The sequence below is a fragment of the Coenobita brevimanus genome, chromosome 71, assembly GCF_032717465.1.
Source record: "Coenobita brevimanus isolate Jiangsu-jjx chromosome 71, ASM3271746v2, whole genome shotgun sequence".
Lineage (NCBI taxonomy): Eukaryota > Metazoa > Arthropoda > Malacostraca > Decapoda > Coenobitidae > Coenobita > Coenobita brevimanus.
The window spans coordinates 54,450,981-54,471,251 of record NC_137024.1 but is presented as its reverse complement, the minus strand read 5'-3'; the positions used below and the strand labels follow the sequence as shown (position 1 = coordinate 54,471,251).

Genomic DNA, 20,271 nt, shown 5'->3' with positions numbered 1-20,271 from the left:
TAAACTGCTTGATGAGGCTTGAAGATGAGGCTCCGAGACTTGGAGCCGTGGTTAGTTACCACCTGCCTCCTCACTGCTCCCCGCCACCACTGTTGAGTCCCCTACACCACCACTTCCCAATGCTGCAACATCAAAGCCCTCAAATCCAGTGGGAGCTCATGCTCACCAGTGTCGTGAACAAGTGACGGAGATGTGTGTGTGTGTGATCACTCGCCGCCAGGGCTCGTGAAACTCGCCGTAATATTGCAAAACTCCTTGCAGAGGAACATTCCTTTGCATCGCGAAACTAGTGAGTGCACTGTATACCTTGGGGTTAAGCTCTGGATATTCATTAGTACTGTATCAGAAATATTCTACATTCTCATCCAAGTTTACCAGCTTCTACAGCAAAAATTCTTAATTTTTACTGCTTTGTTACTTAAACTTGGTCCCTTTTACTTCAAAAGAGGTTAGCATTACAAATATTACTTCAATAATTAGCTTTCAATGAAAGCAAATATACTCAGAAGGAAAAACAAAGTTATTAAACAAGATTTAGGTCAAGTTTTATTATTATTACTATTATTATTATTATTATTATTTTTTTTTTAATTTTTTTTTTTTAAAGGCTGCAGTTAGGGAGATGGCATTACAAAAGTAGGTAAAGCATTTTAACATTCTGGAACACATAATATGGGGGTGGCAGTACAAAGCAGATGGCACTATATGACTGCCTAAATATTAAAGATCACTTAAGAAACCTGAAATGACACCACTGCACAGGGAAAACAATTCAATACTAAACTGCTTAGATAGTTCAATAGTATTCCCTACGTATAAGACAAAGATTAAACTGCCATATACCCAGTACCAAGTATGATGATTTTTTGTGGTAAAGTTATGCTCTGCAACTAAGAAGCTGCAGTCAACATTAATATGTCAGTTACATTGTTAAATTAATGAACATAAGTAAATAATACATTGCAAAATTTTGCAAACAAACCAGTCCAAGGTGAAGATGTTTCACACGATCCAACGTGGATCTTGGCTCGGTCGTACAATTTGTCCGCTACGCCGTGCTTCCTCTGCAGCAAAGGTCAGCAAATGTGTTTCCAGGGATACCTGGGGACCTGTTGTGACAGGGGGAATTATGGTGAGTTTTGATTTTGGTAAAACTGCCTTTTGTTGCTGGTACTCATTTTTTTTTTAAGCTCTCTCACTTAACTTATACCCGTAAAGTGGGGTGACTTCAGACTTGGGGATGACTTCAGACATTTCGGGAAAAAATGTAAACCAATTAAAATACAGAGAAATGAAAATCTTGTTGTGAAAAAAATACGAGTATTATTACAGAGGAATGTTGTAGCTATAACTTAGATAAAATAATAATGTAATCCCATTTACACTATCTATCAATCTATTGCCAGACGCCTCAATCCTGTTTGGGGTGGCCACAAACAAATCGCCTCCACGTCACCCTGTCCCCCGCCATTTCACTGCCCTGCTCCCAACTCACACCCCCCTCTCTCATATACCTCTCCACCCCATCCCTCCATCTCATCCTCGGCCTCCCCCTCCCTCTTCCTCCCTTCACCTCACTCACATACTGTACACTCTCTTCGTCAGTCTCTCACCCTCCATCCTCTCCACGTGTAAATATTCATTGAATACGTCATAAAAAAAAGGCATGCTTTTTTGTATCGGTCAAACTTCTACTGAGTGTAAAGGATGGGGAGGTGTGAAGACATGTGACCATCACCAAAATGTCGCAAAAACATTTGCAATACCATACGTACAGTTACTTTGGCCTCAGTGTCCGTAGTTCTAGGTCCACAGGCCTAACAGCAAATTTTTTTCCCCAGATTTAATGGGGTTATTTTGGACACGTGGTGACTTTGGACAGGGAAAGGAAAAAAATATAGCCTCCAACCTGTGTGCATGCATACGCAGACACACAGACAGTATTTCTACCTAACTATACATAGCAAGCACCCATTCAATCATGACAACATCTGTCATTTGCTCTCTTCTTAAGAAACCTTAACTATGTAAGGCTACATGTGTTGAAATGATTTGGGGGATGCTTGCTGTGCATTACTTGGTGAAAATACTGTATATTAAAGTTGTCTTTCTTTTACAGGAGGCAAAATGCCAAGGAAATACATCCCAAAAGTGCACAGTGAAAAGAGGAACTATACTAGCAAAGTAATAAAGATCGCAATAAAAAAAGCCAAAGATGACATTGAAAAAAAGAACACCTGAGTGTGCATAAGGCAGCTACAAAATGGAACTTAAGTAAAAGTACCTTATATGACTATCTAAAGCAGGGGTTCCCAACCTTTATTTACCCATTACCCCATTTTCCACACCTCTCTTCACTCATTACCCCTCATTGCTTATGTTTCCACAATTGCATTTTAGCTGCTTAACATTTTGATGCCTAGATTTTAGTTTGAATGTAGGACTTAATTAAAGGTTAGGCTAAAACCAAGAGGGTTATTGCAAGGAGTAATTTATTTTTATTATTAACACTGATACCAAATAAACATGACTTTAAACATTCATCTCTGAATTTTAGTATAGGTCCGAAGTCTATCATAACTGGTATGATTTTTAGATTTTTTTTTTATTTTTTTTTTGTTACCTCCCCCATTACCCTTCACAAAAGACCAAATTACCCCACTTGGGGTAATTTACCCCAGGTTGGGAACCCCTGATCTAAAGGGAAAGCACACCAATGCAGCTGGTGGACAGACTGTGTTGTCATCAGTAGAAGAGAAATACCTGTGACATTGTTAAAATATTGCCAGAGCCAACACTTGACAAAACATGTCGTATGATATTCAATGTCGATGTCAATAGCTGGCCTGTAGAGAGAGAGATAAGGAGAATTATTGGGTAATGAGGCTCAACATGATCAGTAAGTTTAGATTAATAGGTGTAGAAGAAGGGGATGAATAAGAAAAGTGATAATCAAGTGATACAAATATTTAATTTACAGGCTTTAATTTTGCGTATCATTACTATAGCAAAATGGCACAATGAGCCATAAATTACTCAGGCTGTAATGTATTAAGTCTGGTGCTGCTTGTGATACTTATATTTACCTAATTAAGATTTATTTGCTTTATCTCAAGAACATTACTTTTATTTTTATAAGAAGTTGTGTCACAGGTGTGCCTTACATTTTCAAAGCATCATTACATGTATTTCACAAAGAAAATCATATATTTTTTTAAGTTAGAAAAGTTCCTACACATTCTGTGTACCAGAATTCAATTGTGATAAACACTTGCGTGGCTTTATTTCAAACACACATACCGGTATGTGTATGTGTTCAATGTGAGAAAAGGAGTACAAAATAAATTATAATCTTTATTTAGTCCTATAGGAGCTACACAAATATGTTTTTCACAGTTTCTTTTTTTAAAAACCTCTGTTAGTATCCGAAGTCACCTCAGCAGTGTCCGAAGCCATCGCCAATTACACGTGCACCCATTTAAAGGGCAAAAGCATTGACTGTCTGAAGTCACCCCACATCGGTTATGACTTCGGACAGCATTATAAATATTTTTTAAAAATACAAGCAGAGACCTGAATTTTTTTCACATGTTTCACCATAAAGCTACATTCTTAAGCCACACATTCATGCAAGATATAATCTTGTTAAAGCTTAACATGCTGAGTTACAACTTAGAATAGGTAAAAATTGTCCGGTCACCCCACTTTACAGTATACTGCACTGTAGAGTATTGTACATGCATTGCTAATCTATGTCTATCAGTGTGTATCAGATTTAACCAGGGGTCTCTTGGTAACATAAAAGTGATGGCCAGAATAAAACAAGTAAGTTATGCAACAACCTGTCTTTTGCCAGTATGGTGGTTGAAAGACATTTTAGAAAATAGGCACTCCTATCATGCACAAGCACACAGAAATGAGAAAGATGTTTTTGCATTGCCAAAAAATCTAGAAGAAAGGTGGTTATCTTCAGAATACCCCTCTAAAATTTTGAAATTTCCAGTACATTTCACAAGACCTAGATTCAGCCCGAGACAACTCGTATGCATCAGCTAGCTAATTCAACCCAGCTCTCATCAAGCTCCTTGTGCATGAATGCCTTATGCAACTTACTTATATTCTCAGTTCACTACAAGGACAGTTGTTTCCTGTGGATGATATGTATGTTCAGCCAGACAGACTGGGGCTGCTCAACAACAATAACGTATTCTCACAGGGAATGAAATGTAGAGAAGAAAAGAGAATTAAAACCTCCTGGATAGGACACCCAGAGCCTGTGAAATGGGGATTTCGGCTTTACAAATTCTCAACAAATATTCTAAATCCATCACCCACCTATTCACTGACTTGACTATTCATCTTTTGCTCATATTTTATCTGCCAATGCTTCAATTTCCCCTTGCATACCACAACCACATGATCACTCAATTCTCTGCATGGTCCTCTCCCGACTATCATGTCAATGATACTCCATCGTTCTTCTCTCTACCCACATACAATCAAGTCTGTCAATATTTGTTATAGTCTCATGCAATTTACTGTATACACTTGTTTAGTGGGTAATTAAGGCGCTCGAATCAGACTGAGCTGGTGCAGGCCTATATCCAAGGGATGGTTGGGGTTTATTGCTCACGTAATGCCACTCAGGGATGAGTGAGGCTGGTCACTCTCATCTTAAATGTCAGGACTAACTTGCCTAGCCCCAGGCTCCTACACTCCTCATGGGGCAACACGGGAGTAGATGAAGGTGATGTCTGAATTGTGAATATAGCAGTACATTCATTCTTGACATATGTCCTGCAGTTTACATCATCACCACCACCATCATCTGGACCTCCTTTCCCACCCTAGGGTAGGGTAAGGAGTAGCAATGTCCAGACAGTTTACATCTTGTATAATTTTGTTCTGCACCAGAAAAACAACCCAGTACATATTAACCATTTACAGGAACTATTACCATCACTCACCACACGGACTGTAAATCTTTGACATGTGCTCTTATCACATAATATAATTAACAGTATAACATTATGCAAATGCAATAATAAGAACCATTTTTACTCTTAAAACCTGACAACACAAACCTTGTGTTAATACATTTATAATCCCTAATGCCTCTGCCATTCTTCGACAAAACAACTCCCTCATTCTTCCATCCTCGAAGCTCCTACCTCACTTTACATATGTCACTCCTCACCATCTGTAAACCTCATTCTCGGTTTCAACTGATAATACCAGCAAGTCATACCTTTTTTCCTCACTATCCTTCAAGATTTTCAACCTTACCCAGCAACAAACCATGGGAAGGTATAGGATCCTGATCCAAGGTTGCCCTCACCATTTTTCAGGTAGATTACCAATGTACAAAAAGGGAAATGCATGGAAGGAAACACAACATAAAATGGAGATGGTGTGTAACCTGATCATAAGTGTTTCTAGGGAAACTGCTTCACTTAGAATAATGTAAACCAGGCTCAGGGCAATTGGCACTGTTTCATTCCAGCTGTGTTACAAGCACACTTCTTCTTGGCTGCTTCATAGATAAATTCTTCACTTCCTTGGTTTCTGCATAATCAACATGCAGAGGCTCAATCTTTTCTTTCTAAAACTGCCAGCAAAAAATACTGTTTATAGCAATGCAGTAAGCTGAACATCAAAATGTCAAGTCCTTAGATATTCCTTCAAAAAATGTCAAGTCCCTAGATATTCCTTCAAATCTTTTGAACATGTTTGCAACATGAATGAAGATAATTGCAATGCAAATACTCACTGCTACAAAAAGCATACATTATATACCAGGTAAGTAAACTTCATGGGCAAGGTACAAAAGCATTAAGAAGTTAGGAAATGCACAGATGACAAGGAAAAGGAATATCAACTGCTTTAGCTTTAATATGCTGTACTTGAACATTCAAAACAAACGCACCTGAGAAGATGTATTCCTTATCTTCAACAGCAACTGCCTTAACGAAAGACTTAATTGTAAAGTAGTCAGCTCCTCCATGACCCCAACCAGGTAAGGCTGTCTCCATCTGACACAAAACATTAAACCACCAATAAATCTAAACACCATTCAAGGATCAAGGTAAAATGTATGATGATGCCATATATCTGTCAGTACCTCACAAATTGTAATTATCAAATACTGAGATGCAGTTACTGTGTTAATAACTACTCCTTATCAGTAAATTAATTAAACCATTTCCCAGCACAAACTGTCCTTGGGATGAAAAGAATCTAGTCAGTGCTGCATAATGAAGCATGTTTATTGTAAGAAACAACTAATACATACATTAAAAAGAACACACTCACATTTAAATATACAGTAACTAATAATACTGTCGTACTCTTAAGTGCACAATACTACAGTACAGTAGTAATACTGAGATCAAGATCAGTCATGTTGAAATCAGAATTATTACGAACTAAGAAAATATAAACTTACTTCATCACATGTCTTCACTGTGGCTGTCTTTGTTAAGAAATCGTAGTGGTGAATTATATGCCCCTTGGCTTCATCCCAGATGAGCTGGCCAAGTGTGCCATACACTTCTGTCTTTCTTGCACATATATGCTCACTGAAGGCAATCATGGTTAGGGTTGCTGTCGAGCCATCACTAAACTCAAAGTTGACAACCTACAATAAAAATTGAGTAACCTTACAAAGCCATATGGAATATTTCATACATACATGAATGTCTAGTTACTGTACACGCTATAATTCAATGCTGTACCCTTCAATATTTACATCTATCTATGGAGAGGGCGAAATGAAGTGCTTGTTGGAGATCTGTAAGAAGGCATGGATGAGTAAAACTGTGCCAGCAGAGTGGAAAAAGGTTGTGACTGTACCCCTGTACAAAAATAATGGTGAGTGAAGTGAATGCTAGAAATATCGTGGCATAAGTTTATTAAGTTGTAAGGTAAGTAAGTAGAAGAATTTTTATAGAGAAAGTAAGAGAGATACCAGAAGTCCTAGTGAGTGATGAACAAAGTGGCTTTAGGAATAGCAAAGGATTTGTGGATCAAATATTTGCAGTGTGATGGATAGTGAAGAAGGCTTGTGAGAAGGGCTAGAATCGAAGTGATTATAAGCATTAATGGATCTGGAAATAGCATATGACAAAGTAGACAGAGAAGGATTGTGGAAGGTTTTGTGTAAGTACGGAGTAGATGGTAAGCTGCTAGGTGCCATCAAGAGTTTTTATGATGGTATGTGCAAGGGTAAATGGGCATCTAAGTGAATGATTCACGATCAATGTGGGCGTGCGACAAGCTTGTGTGATGTCCCCATGGTTGTTCAATATATACGGTATAAACATGGGACGATGACAAATGTAAAAACATGAGTAATGGAAAGTGGGATGGCATTCGTAATAAATGGTGATGGATGGAATATCTCAAATTTGTTGTATGCTGATGACCCTGTACTACTTGCAAATATCGGACAAGAACTTCGTAGACTAGTGCAAAGTTTTGCTGATGTCTTTGAGCATTGTGCCATGAGAGTAAATGCAGAAAAGAGTAAAGTTATGGTAATCGAGAGAGAAGGTGACTTCCACCGTGATGTTACAGTGAATGGAGAGAGACAAATTGGAGAGTTCAAATACCTGGGTACAGTGACAGAAAAGAGAGGAAAATATGCAAAAGAAGTGGAAAGTAGAGTGACACAAGGAAGGAAAGTGGCTGGTGTTATGAAAGCCTTGATAAGAAACAGAGGCTTGAGTGTTGCAGCTGCGCGAGGCTTACATGAAGGAGTGTTAGTGCCATCTGTAATAAATGGATGTGAGACTATGGTGTGGTATGAAAATGAAAAGTCAAAAGTGAAAGCAGAGGAGATGGGACTGCTGGGGAATGTATGTGGAGTAGAGAGAGTGGATAGGATACAAAATAATGCAATTCGTGAAAGATGCGGAGTAAGGATGTCTGTGGACACCAGAATTGAAGAGTGTACTGAGATGGTATGGTCATGTGGGGAGAATGGATAACAATATTGGTGAAAAAGGTACAGCTGAGCAAATCTGAAGGAAGGATGAGGCAAGGTAGGCCAAGAAGGTGGAGAGATAAGGTGGATTAGTGTGAGAGGAAGAGAGATATGGAAGTCACTAAGGCTAGGGGACTGACAAGAGATTGAGCTGGCTGGCTGGATGTTGTGAGAAGTGCATGATCAAGGATTTGGCACCCCTTTTTAACGTGACAGCATCCAGACTGACTATCAGATACGTTTATGTGAAGCTACAGAATGTAACGAAAGGTTTTGGTGCATCAGATAAAGCAAGGATTCTAGGGGACTGAATGATAAGTGAATGGAAGCGTGGCCCACTGGATCGGGCAACTTAGGCTGTCTGGATGTTGCTACTCCTCACCCCGCCCTAGGGTGGGAAACGGGGTCCAGATGATGATGACTATGTATCTACGGTATTGCCAGATGCCTCAATCCCATAAGGGATGGCCTCACACTGTAGCCCTCTCCCCTGCCATTCCACTGCCCTGCTCCCAGTTCATGCCCTCCCCTCTCATATACCTCTCCACTCCATCCCTCCATCCATGGCCTCCCCCTCCCTCTCTCCTCCTCCACCTCACTCACATACATTCACCTCGTCAGTCCCTTGCTCTCCATCTTCTCCATATGGCCAAACCCTCTCAACGTATTTCTCCTAACGCTTTCAATCACATCCACATCCACATCTCAACGCTCCTTTGTATTCTCATTTGTCAGTCTCTCTCCATATGACTTCCCATGCTCCTCTCAAATAACTCATTTCCACTACTCTCACTCTTGACTTGTGTCTCTCCAACAAGGTCCATGCTTCAGTTCCATATGTTAGAGTTGGTATCACAATACTGTCATGCAGCGACTTTTTTTACTTCCATGCTCACTTCCCTGTTTCTTATCACTGCTTTCAAAGAACCAGCAACCCCTCTTCCCTGTTGCACCCTTTCAAGCACTTCACCCTCTAAACTTCCATCATTACTCATCACATTACCCAGGTATTTAAACACACTCACATTTTCCATTTCCTCTTCATCCAGTCTCACTGTACATTCAGTGACTTCATTTCTCTTGAAGACCATACCTTTACTCTTCCCTACATTCACCTTTAGATTCCATTTCTTACACACACTCCCAAACTCTTTCAGATAGCCTTGCAGCTCCCCTTCGTCTTCACTTAACAACACAGATTATCTCCAAACAAGAGTACAGGGAGTTTCCAAATGCCACCCTCTCTCATTAGGGCCACTCCAATATCCACTACCCTACCTTGTACAGTATCTCTTTTATAACCCCATCCATATACAGACTGAACAACTATGTTGACACATTCCTATTTCAATCCAACCTTCAAACAGAAACATTCATTCAGTTCACTGTCCACATGCACAAAAGCCTTAGCACCCTCATACGTACTCTTCACGGCGTTTAACAATCTCCCATTTACTCCATATATTCTTAATACTTTCCACATTCCTTGTCTATCTACCCTGTCATATGCTTTCTCCAAATCCATGAAGGCCGCATACAACTTCTTTCCCTTCACTAGAAACTTTTCCATAGAAGACCTAAGAATGAATATCTGATCTACACAACCTTTTCCCTTCTGAAAACCTCCCTGTTCTTCTCTAGCTAATTCCTCTGTTATTTCCCTAACTCCGTCAATAAGTACCCTACTATACACTATTGCTATTACACTAAGAAGTCAAATACCCCTATGATTACCACACACTTCTTTACATAATATTTACATAAGGCCCTGATTTACACTAGTTTTATTATTAATTACAGTATTCAAATAAATGACTCAAACATGTGAACTGTTTGAAGTTACACTGCACTGATATTTGACTCTAACAGTACTTACATCTATATTCATTAAGTGAAAAGAGAATCATCAGTATGAAAAGAGAATCATCACTATCATCATCCAAATTCTGTAGCTGAGTGGAGGAAATGGGATGCTTTTGAGACATTCTGGGTAGTGTTGTTGTTTCTAATACAGTACCTGGGTGGTGCTGAGAGTGGCTTGAAGCCTGTTTCTAGGATATATGGTCAACTTTATTGGGTACTCTGCAGACAGCCTCTCCTCATCTGTCTCCCTCTTCTTACTTTTAAATCTTAGGAAACTGATGATGACAATGACCATGATAAGGCACTGTGATGTACCATGTGAAACATTATTTTGTGAGATTATATGCAATATATTGTACTGTAAATCCGTAACATATTTAACTAACTGGGGAAAGGCTGATAATATAGCTGACAATTCTACGAAGGCAATATTCATAAGGGGAAACTGCAGAAACCCCAGGTTTGACTTTACCTAAGTCTTATTCAGTGGATCCCTAGCTGAATAGTGTTCACACTACTGAATTCAATTTTCTGTGGGTTTACACTTTGCACCTTGATACTGTATATAAAAATATTGAATATTTTAATCAATAATACTCTACCGAACATAAAAAACAAAGTCTACTTTTTATTTACCCTGTGACATTCTTTCCCACATGGTCATTCAGTCTGGTGACCACCTCACCCTAATAAATCAATCTTTTGTTTGATTTATCTGAAGATTTTGGTAGGCTCTCAGAGGTTAATATAACTTAAATTAGGTATATCGAGGATCAATTTATCAAAATACTGTATGTTGAAGACAACTGATGTGAGCTACACAAATGCCTTTATCACTGTTATGAATAACAAACTATGATATTCATTATCATTTTTTAAACAGAGCATTAAATGTAAGTCTTATGACAGAAAAAAGTACAGGCCCTCTTCCACTTACGAATGGGTTACATTCCAAGAAACTGCTTGTAAGTCAATTTTTTGTAAGTTGAAAATGTATTTAATACACTTAATCAACCCAACATCATAGCCTAACCAGGCCTACAAAGCCTTTTAAATATGCTTAAAACACTTACGTTAACCTACAGTTGGGCAAAATCATTAACACAAAGCCTATTTTATAATAAAGTGTTGAATATCTCATGTGATTCCATGTAATTTACTGAATATTTTACCGAAAGTAAAAATTTGTATGTGGGAAAATTTGTAAGTCGACCGTTCGTAAGTGGAAGAGGACCCGTATACTGTAATTAGTATGTTTACCTGGTTGTCGCAAACATCATTGTCTGTGTCATACACACACTTTCCATAAGGACCTGGAAAGTGCAACCATGGATCAAATACAATACCATCTATGACTTCATATATAAACATTTTTTTTGTAATAATTACCAGTCATCCTTTTTTTGGATACTCTGTAACTTCTTTTCCTACCAAAAAACAATGATGCTTTTACATACATTTAATGACTGAGGCTAACACACCCTAGCAGTGTTGGCATCTATAATAAGTACAGGTACACAGTATCTCCAGTATGGTTGCTACCACCATCAAGCACAATGAGGTACAAGGATGGATTTCAGCTACTGTACCGAGATGTGGGGAATCCGAGAAGTTTGTGCTGCAACTAATGTACAGTACATGAAATGGTTCTCGGTTCTCATGTGCAAGTGAATGTTAGAGCTGATATGCCTTCCCACCATCTCAGGGAATGCCCTCACCCTCATCCCCAGCCCACTTAAGACAAGTGGTACTCCAGGCATTATAGTGTAATATTCTTCATGCTCAGTTGATGGTGGATGCCTTTGCATCATGCCTGCACCTGCATTCATAATCACTATAATTACTGCTTTTCTGATTTCTTCCCTTTATCCCTCTAGTCATCTGTGTGTTAATGGTGATATATGGTTTTCATCTCAAGCAAAGATCTCACTCAAATCATTTTCCTCACGTGCTGCCACACTTGCATCCTCATATACAGTACAATCTTAACTGCATTCAGCAATATCCCATTTACTTCATATATTCTCAGCACCTTCCACATTCCCTGTCCATATACTGCCATATCCATTCTCCAAGCAGAGGAAGGCTGCATACACTTCCTTCCCTTCTCTAAAAAAGTTTTAATAACAACATTTCCTGATCAAGAGGGCTGGTGAGGGATGTTAAAGTTATTGGGAGCAAAGAGTGTGTGTAGCAATACAAATTACTGATGTGTGACATAGTTGTTAAGGAGCAGGTGATAAAGAAAAGGACCTACGCACCTAGGAGGTAAATATGGAAGTTGAAAAACCACGCACTAAGGGATGCCTTCCATAGCGAGATAAGTAGAGTGGTGGCTGAACAGTGAGCTGTTGACAGAAGTGTTAATGAACAGTACAGATCTCTCAAGAACGATCTCCTGAGAGTTACTGATTCAGAATGTGGATGGACAAGAGGCCCTCCAAGATATATGGTAACAAGGTGGTAGGATAAGGGCGTAGAAGCCACAGTTAAGGAGAAAAGGAGGCTTTTCCGGGAATGGAAAAGGAGTGTTAACAGAGAGGAATACTTGGCTGCCATTCATAGGGTTACAAAGGAGGTATAAACCGTATGGCAAAATCTAAGTCTCAGAGACTTTTACTGGATCATATTAATAGTGCTGAAAGGAAGAATATGACGCCTATGGTGGCAAATCAGATAAGGGAAAACAGGGATATTATATGTGAGCAATGTGTGAAGAATGTTAAGGGAAAGGTAGTGGTGGACAGTGACGATATTAAAGATACCTGGAGAGAGCAAAACGACCAGTTGCTGAATGAGGAGTTTGACTTTAACAAGGAAGGTCTGAGTCAGCAGATCCAGCATTTGGCTCTTGGTCTCTGCTTGATGCTGCAACTGTGAACAGGACAATAGGCAGGATACAGCTGGGGAAGGTAGCAGGTGTCTAAGTTGACCATTTAAATGCTGAAGGCCTCAGGAGATACAGGAGTGGGTTTAGTTACTGATTTATAAATATGATTTTATATGAGTGTACTGTCCCAGATGACTGGCTGAAGGGTGTGAATGTAAATGTGTACAGAGAAATGAGCGATGACCCTGAGACAGGAAATCTGTTGTACACTGATGATGCAGTGCTACTTGCAAATACCGGACAAGAGCTTGATAGACTAGTGCAGAGTTTTCCTGATGTCTGTGAGCATCGTGCCTTGAGGGTAAATGCAGAAAAGAGTAAAGTGATGGTAATCGAGAGAGAAGGTGACTCCCAGTGTGATGTTATAGTGAATGGAGAGAGACTGGAATTGGTGAGAGAGTTCAAATACCTGGGTACAGTGATAGAAAAGAGAGGAAAATATGCAACAGAAGTAGAAAGTAGAGTGACACAAGGAAGGAAAGTAGCTGGTGCTACGAAAGCCTTGATAAGAAACAGAGGCTTGAGTGTTGCAGCTACACAAGGCTTACATGAAGGAGTGTTAGTGTCAACTTTAATAAATGGATGTGAGACTGTGGTGTGGTATGAAAATGAAAAGTCAAAAGTGACAGCAGGGAAGATGGAATTGCTGAGGAATGTATGTGGAGTACAGAGAGTGGATAGGATACGAAATAATGTGGTTTGAGAAAGATGCGAAGTGAGGAAGTCTGTGGGCACCAGAATCGAAGAGAGTGTACTGAGATGGTATGGTCATGTGGGAAGAATGGATAACAATAGAGTGGTGAAATAGGTATAGCTGAGAGAATTTGAAGGAGGGAGGATGCGAGGTAGGCCAAGGAGATTGTGGGGGATATGGTGGATGAGTAGGTGAGGAAGAGAGGTATGGAAGTCAGTAAGGCTAGGGGACTGACAAGAGATCAAGCTGGCTGGATGAATGTTGTGAGAAGAAGTGCATGATCAGGGATTTGGCACCCCTTTTTAACCCGCTGCGTCACAGTAACGTATGAATACGTTGCAACGTTTTGTCACACTCAGTCCCAATAACATACCCATATGTTTTGCAACTGCGAGGTCCGTCATTTGCACATTTTTCAAATTTTGTGCGTGATTTTTGGTATGTATACGCAGGAGACCTTCCTCTAACCGCTACCAGGTGAGGACACTGCCTTACCCCATGGGACCTCCCCCCCCAAGCCACTGTCTTGGCAACTCACCTGTTACCAGTGACCTGGCCAGTTAAGACAAGTCGTGCCACGGTATGAAATTCAAGGCGAGAGTGATTTCCCAATCAATGACAATGTGGAGGACAAAGATTACGTGACGCCAGAGGAAGAAATGAGCAGAAGTGATGAGGAGGTAGCGTTACCAAGGAAGGTGCAGTATGTTGATGTGTTCAGTGAGTGAAACAACACTTATATCACCTATATTACTGTGTGAAAACCAATATATTCTTGTACTACATATAAATTCGTACCAAATGAACAAATATCTACCTATTCTGAGTGGTTTGCAATTTACCACTACCATAGAAAACGCGACACCCACAGCGCAGCCCCAGAGAACACAATATCAGGTGTTTAACCCCTTGGCTACTGCAAGCATCTGAGAAGGACTGGTTGACAGAGTGCTACAAACCTCTCTTAACGAATGTTAACGGAAAATAGCCGCACCAGGGCATGACTTTGCTCAGAGCTCTCAGCAGCCTAGGGGTTAAAGGGTCACCTGTTTAGACCACCTCTAAGCTTAGGTGAGCACTTTTGGGGGCATTTTCCAATGTTTCTTATAAAAAGCGGAGGTTTTAGCCCAAAAAATTTTTTTTGAAAATCTGCCGGGATGGGAGGGGGGGGAGGGTCTGGTGAAAAATTGGTCGGGACACAGCATGTTAACATGACAGCGTTTGGACTGACTCTATTGGATACGTTTATGTGATACTACAGAATGTCGTAAAAGTTTTTGACGTATCAGATAGAGCCAGTTTTCCAGGGGCTTGAATGATGAGTGAATGGACGTGTGGCCCACTGGATTGGGCAAACTTGGGCTGTCTGGACACTGCTACTCCTCACCCTGCTCCTAGGGTGGGAAAGGAGGTCTGCATGATGATGATGATAAAGGTAAAAGTTTTGTACCAGATAATGATGGTATTGGAGAGAATCCTAGATGGTATGATTAGGGAAAGAGTGAATATTGATGAGATGCAGTTTGAGTTTATGCCAGGCAAAGGGACCACTGATGCCATATTCACTGTCTGACAGCTTTGGGGAAAATAAATAGGAAAGAAATGGAAGCTTTATTTATTGATTTTTTTTATTTCGAGATGGCCTTTGACAAAGTCCCTAGGGAGGTGGTGAATGGGTCAATGATAAAGCTTGGGGTCAAGGAACGGCTGGTCAGAGTGGTTATGGCTACATCTGGGGGTGCTCGCATCCACGTGAGAGTAAATGGAGATTTAAGTAATGAGTTTTTCATGAATGTTGGTGTGCATCAGGGGTCAGTATTGAACCCCTTATTGTTTGTCATGCTACTTGAAGCTTACTCATGTGACTTCAGAAATGGACTCCAATTGAGATGTATGCTGATGACTTGGTGTTGTTTGTGGCCAATGAAAGGGGCATGGAGGAAAGTTTGAGGAAATGTAGAGACAGAATGGGGCACATGGGTTTAAGAATAAACTGGGATAAAAGAAAAGTGATGATATCTAGGGTTGGTGGTAGTACTGTCAAAGGTAAGGGAGAGTGGACATGTGCAGTTTGACACAAGTGTGTGGGAAGTAACTCCATCTTGTGCAGTAGTTGTGATAAGTGTGTGCATAAGAGATGTAGTGGTATTAGAGGTAGACTGCAAGGTAATGCTTACTGCATGCATACAGTGTGATGGGACAGCAGGTAGAAATTGTCTGGCATGAAAGGAATGATCTTGTTGCCAAGTCTGTTGAGTGTGTGGAAGAGTTCTGCTATTTGGGGGGACATGTTATGTGCTGGAGGTGGCTAGGGTATGGAGTGGTTGGAGGAAGTCAAGGAAGCTGTTACCTCTCCTGACACTGAAAGGGCTCTCTCTCCATGCTAAAGGATCTTTGTATGCAGCCTGTGGTTGGAGTGTAAAGTTGTAATGGTAATGAGACCTGGGCAGTAAAGGCAGAGGACATTCGTAGGCTCAAAGATACAGAAATGACAATGATTTGAGGGATGTGCTGTGTGCCCTTGAATGCGAGGCCTAGGGGCGCTAGGTTTACAACCAAAGAGTTCAAAGGAAGGATGGAAGTAGAGTGTATTAGTGATGTGATGAGGAGGAGTAGACTGAGATGTTCTGGGCATGTGGAGAGGACGGAGGATGAAAACTGGGTGAGGAAAGTGAGAAGTGTGAACACCTGGGGTAGGGCTGCAAGAGGCAGACCAAAAAAGATCTGGGACGAGGTCATACGAGTGTGACCTCAGGGATAAAGGTTGAATACGGAGGCTGCCAGATACTGAGCAGCATGGAAGGCCGTCATTAGGTGACCAAGGCCAATGTACGTAAGCATGTTGGAGCCTTTATAAAAAAAAAAATATGACATGAACGAACATCTGACTGTAATCTGATGTACACAACTCCTCCCATTCCTATCAATCCCTTGGTTCTCTCCCTCATTCTGTCAATAGCCAATCATCCTACAATATCTCTTGCCCATTTTGCTAAGAAGACAAATTCCCCTGTGACCGCAACATACTCCTCTCTCTCTCTTTTTCCCTTGTACAAGGGAAGCATTGTACCAAACTTCTAGTCTTCTGGTACTGTATCATTCTCCCGGGCCAATCTGCATTTTCCAGATCCATTTAATTGCTAAATATCCCTAATATTTTATCACTCTGCCTCACACTCCATCAGTCTCTGGGGCTTTTCCCATTCTTACTTTCTTCAATGCCTTATATATTTCTAACCTAACAATCCCATCCACCATCCTCTCTTCTTACTCTCTTCTCTCATTCATTCCACATTCAGTTATACTAGCACCACTTTTGTTCGCAACATTCAATAACCCATGAAAATGCTCTCTCCATCAGCTCACTTTCTATCTCTTCTTCACGAATATTCTGCAACCTTTTTATCTTTCATCCCTTTACTACCTCTCCTGCCACCTTCTTTTCTTGTCCTGACCTTCTTCAAAACCATTTTATTACAGTTCCTCAACTTTACACTCAGACTTCTTCCACAGTCCTCATCCTTTCTATTATTTACTCGCTCCCACTAGTCTCCTCACATCTCTCCTGTTATCAACGTACAACTCTCTCTTTCATATCTCCACACACTCATTTCCTGTTTCTCATCCAGTCACTACATGCCTTTTACCTAGACAACTTGTGGTGCAGGAGAGGGCTGCCTTCACATGGTAGCACTGATATGACTGCATAAAGGAACTGTATGGTTATACAAAAGTCCCTCAATTCCGTCCAAATCTCCTGAAAGGAGGATGGTGGACTGCAATGAATGTCAGTTTGGCCAGCAGTCCACTGGGTTCACATTCAGATGAGACAAGAATTATTGCTGATTCCATCACCACCACCACTACTACTACTGTACATCTCAACTACTACCGTGCTATTACTACTACTACTACTACTACTATTACTTAACAACTAATTTTACTTCCTCATTCAATCATGCTGTTGATTGACCTGCATAATGCAGTATATTCTACTGATCTGCCAATTCAATTCTATATCTGACCAGATGCTTACAAGTAAAGCCGAGCAAAACAGTGAGTATCTGTGCCATGCAACTTAAGCAAAATTATGCTCATAATTTCTCTAAACTTGCTTGTCACTGTACTTACCAGTCTTGAGGGCGTGTGCTAAGTGGTACAGGTATCCTTCTGGAGCATCTTCTATGTCACACACAACGCTCATTGGCCAGCGTGGGGCCTCAGGTGCTGGGTCCAGGTATATTTTCTTCGCAGAGTATGGGCAAGATATCTCCACCTCACACTCCATGCATCGCATGCCCCCACCTGCAGGCTTCTTCTCCTTCCTGATGTATATGCAACACCACTATTAAAACTGTATCTCATACCATACAAATTTTAACAAATAAACATGTTACACTATAAAACTACCAATACAGTTTCTTTAAATAGCCTGAATTTCCAAACTGTGGGACTGATATGGGTAGGCAACAACCATGCTTCACAGAACCTCCCAGCTCTTAATGCCACAGCTTCAGGAACATGTAAAAGACCTACAAATAGAACAAGTTATCAGGCAAACACTGCCATCATTTCCCTACTTCCCACCTCACGTATTCCTCGTCAATATAAATACTGTAACTAAGGAAAAAAATAATAATCTTCATCTCTCCAAGCTCAATCAATTTATCATCTACCCAAAGTACTATGAGAATACTTGTGTTAACATTAAAATATATCAATGTATCTTTATTAACGTGCATAACTCAGTACTACTGACTTCTATGAAAACCTTCTGGCAAATTCCAATCCACAGCTGTTTACAAAAATACCCACCAATCACAGCAGGTCAAAAATACCAATTCCTTCTCATGCCTTTGAGATTTAGCATCACCCTAAGAGTCTTCACAATGTTACCCAAAGTGATCAACATGGAATGAACACAAACCAATGTACGACTCTTATGTTACCTCATAGGATTATCACATCACTGCCCCCACAGCTGACCAAAGTGCCTGAGAAGACAAGAGGCCCCTACTCAAAAAAACAAGCTACATCTCCAACTGTCACAAGATTCTGAGTGACTCAAATACCTCTAGAATACCTCCTGTACCTATAGATAGTTCAGCTCCTGCAAGCCGTCAATCTCTCAGACATGATCACAGCATTAACAAAAAGACCCACAAGTTCCAACCATCAGTGGGAGGCTCTTGTGACCTTGTGGGACTCCTAAACTTTACTGCAAACCGCACAACTGCCTCCATCGCAAATGACTAACTCTTGAAGCAAAGTGGTCTTCAACCTACCACAAAATAAACAATGTCCCACTCCTCAGATCAAAAATCTCCTCCAATGGTGTACCAATGAGATGGACAAAGAACAGGCCGTCTCATGGACACAGCCATCCCTCATTCTCAAAGTACTGCATGTACAGATGCCTCCAACAACTGCTTAGGGATTCTTCTCAATGATGCCTCCAAAGATGTGCCAGTGTAATACAAAGTTTTGCCAGGTCAAAATCCCATCTTATTCACAGCTAATGAACCAGGAGGCACTCAGTACACATCTGCACTTATGGAGAAACTCTCTTTTCTGGGAGACAATTTGTAAAAGAACACACCACAGCTTCTAATTCTGAATATAGGTGTCACACCAAGTGATGGGATTCTAGATGAACACTTAGATGCAGTTAGTGCATTCTTAATATTTTTAGGACAGTTATCAATTGTGTATTATCACTAGGATAGTGGCCACTGGAAACTTGCATACTACCTAAAATGATGAAGAGAGCCAAAGGAGGAGAGCTGAGTGCACTGTTTGTTCCCCATCCAGTAGGCAATAAGATCCACATCATGACAACACTTCGCCAGCAGTGAGAAAGTGCTCTGTGTGGTGTTGTGCCAGTTACCTGTAACACAACTGACATAAGAGTTCCCTATTTGTAGTACTACAAGAAATCTATAGTTGAGAATAAGTTTCATAATTTGAGATTTACTTATTTCCTTCTTGGCAAGAATACAGTTAGCTACTGTCCACATAAAAGTGATAAAACATTCTAAGTACTTCAGGGGGACATAGGAGTTGTGATGGAGATCTAAAAAGACCCATGACATCCTCACATTCTAATACCTCAGAGCAGCCTGAGACTGAAATGATGCCACATATCATCATCCATATTCTGAACTCTTTTCCCATCTAAGTACGGGATGAAATTGAGTCCAGAAAGCATCAGAAAGGAATAATTACCTACAGCATTATCAGTGATATGGTTCATACTCACTCGTTCACCACACAAACTCCTAAGATTCCTGGCTATGTCTCATCATAGATGCATTTTGCATTACCTGCAAGATATAGACAATCCACTGAACATCAAGTTAAAAGGGGCTGCCAAACCACGTCAAGTGCTCCTGCGCGCTTAACTCATTCAACAAACTCGATATTTGGCAAGTTCCCTAGCCTCTCCAACTTTCATACCTCATTTTCATACTCACTCATTTACCATATCCAACCAGAACTTTAAACTACCTGCTTGATAGAATCAATCTACTGACTGTCAAGTTAAAAAAGGGTTGTCCCTCTATATAAAATTCATCCAATCATCCCCTGTCAGTTCTCTTGCTTCATCAACTCCCATAACTCACTTCCTTATACTCATTTACCATATCCATTCACTTCTTCTTGGCCTACTATGTCTCCTCCCACCATCAAACTCACTCACATACAGTATACAATACTCTATATACATCCATGCTCAACATGTGACTGTGTAATCTACATTAATTCTCAATAGCCCTATTATCAACAGATTTCCTTACTCCATGTCATTCACAAATCACATTAAATTTTTTTCTAAGTGCT

General features: G+C 40.3%; 1 protein-coding gene across 2 annotated transcripts in view; it reads right to left on the bottom strand.

Annotated features, from left to right (window-relative positions):
- Window positions 1-587: 587 nt before the first annotated feature.
- LOC145406605 (putative oxidoreductase YteT) overlaps window positions 588-20,271 on the bottom strand; it is a 38,087-nt gene continuing 18,403 nt past the window's right edge. For both annotated transcript variants that reach the window (XM_080277679.1, XM_080277680.1), the window contains 6 exons: window positions 19,183-19,318; window positions 17,563-17,756; window positions 11,108-11,160; window positions 6,446-6,637; window positions 5,927-6,032; window positions 588-1,109 (listed from right to left, as the gene is read on the bottom strand). In XM_080277679.1, coding sequence (XP_080133805.1) covers window positions 1,003-1,109; window positions 5,927-6,032; window positions 6,446-6,637; window positions 11,108-11,160; window positions 17,563-17,756; window positions 19,183-19,318 — 788 coding nt within the window. In that variant the 3' untranslated portion in view covers window positions 588-1,002. The remainder of the gene's footprint in view (window positions 1,110-5,926; window positions 6,033-6,445; window positions 6,638-11,107; window positions 11,161-17,562; window positions 17,757-19,182; window positions 19,319-20,271) is intronic.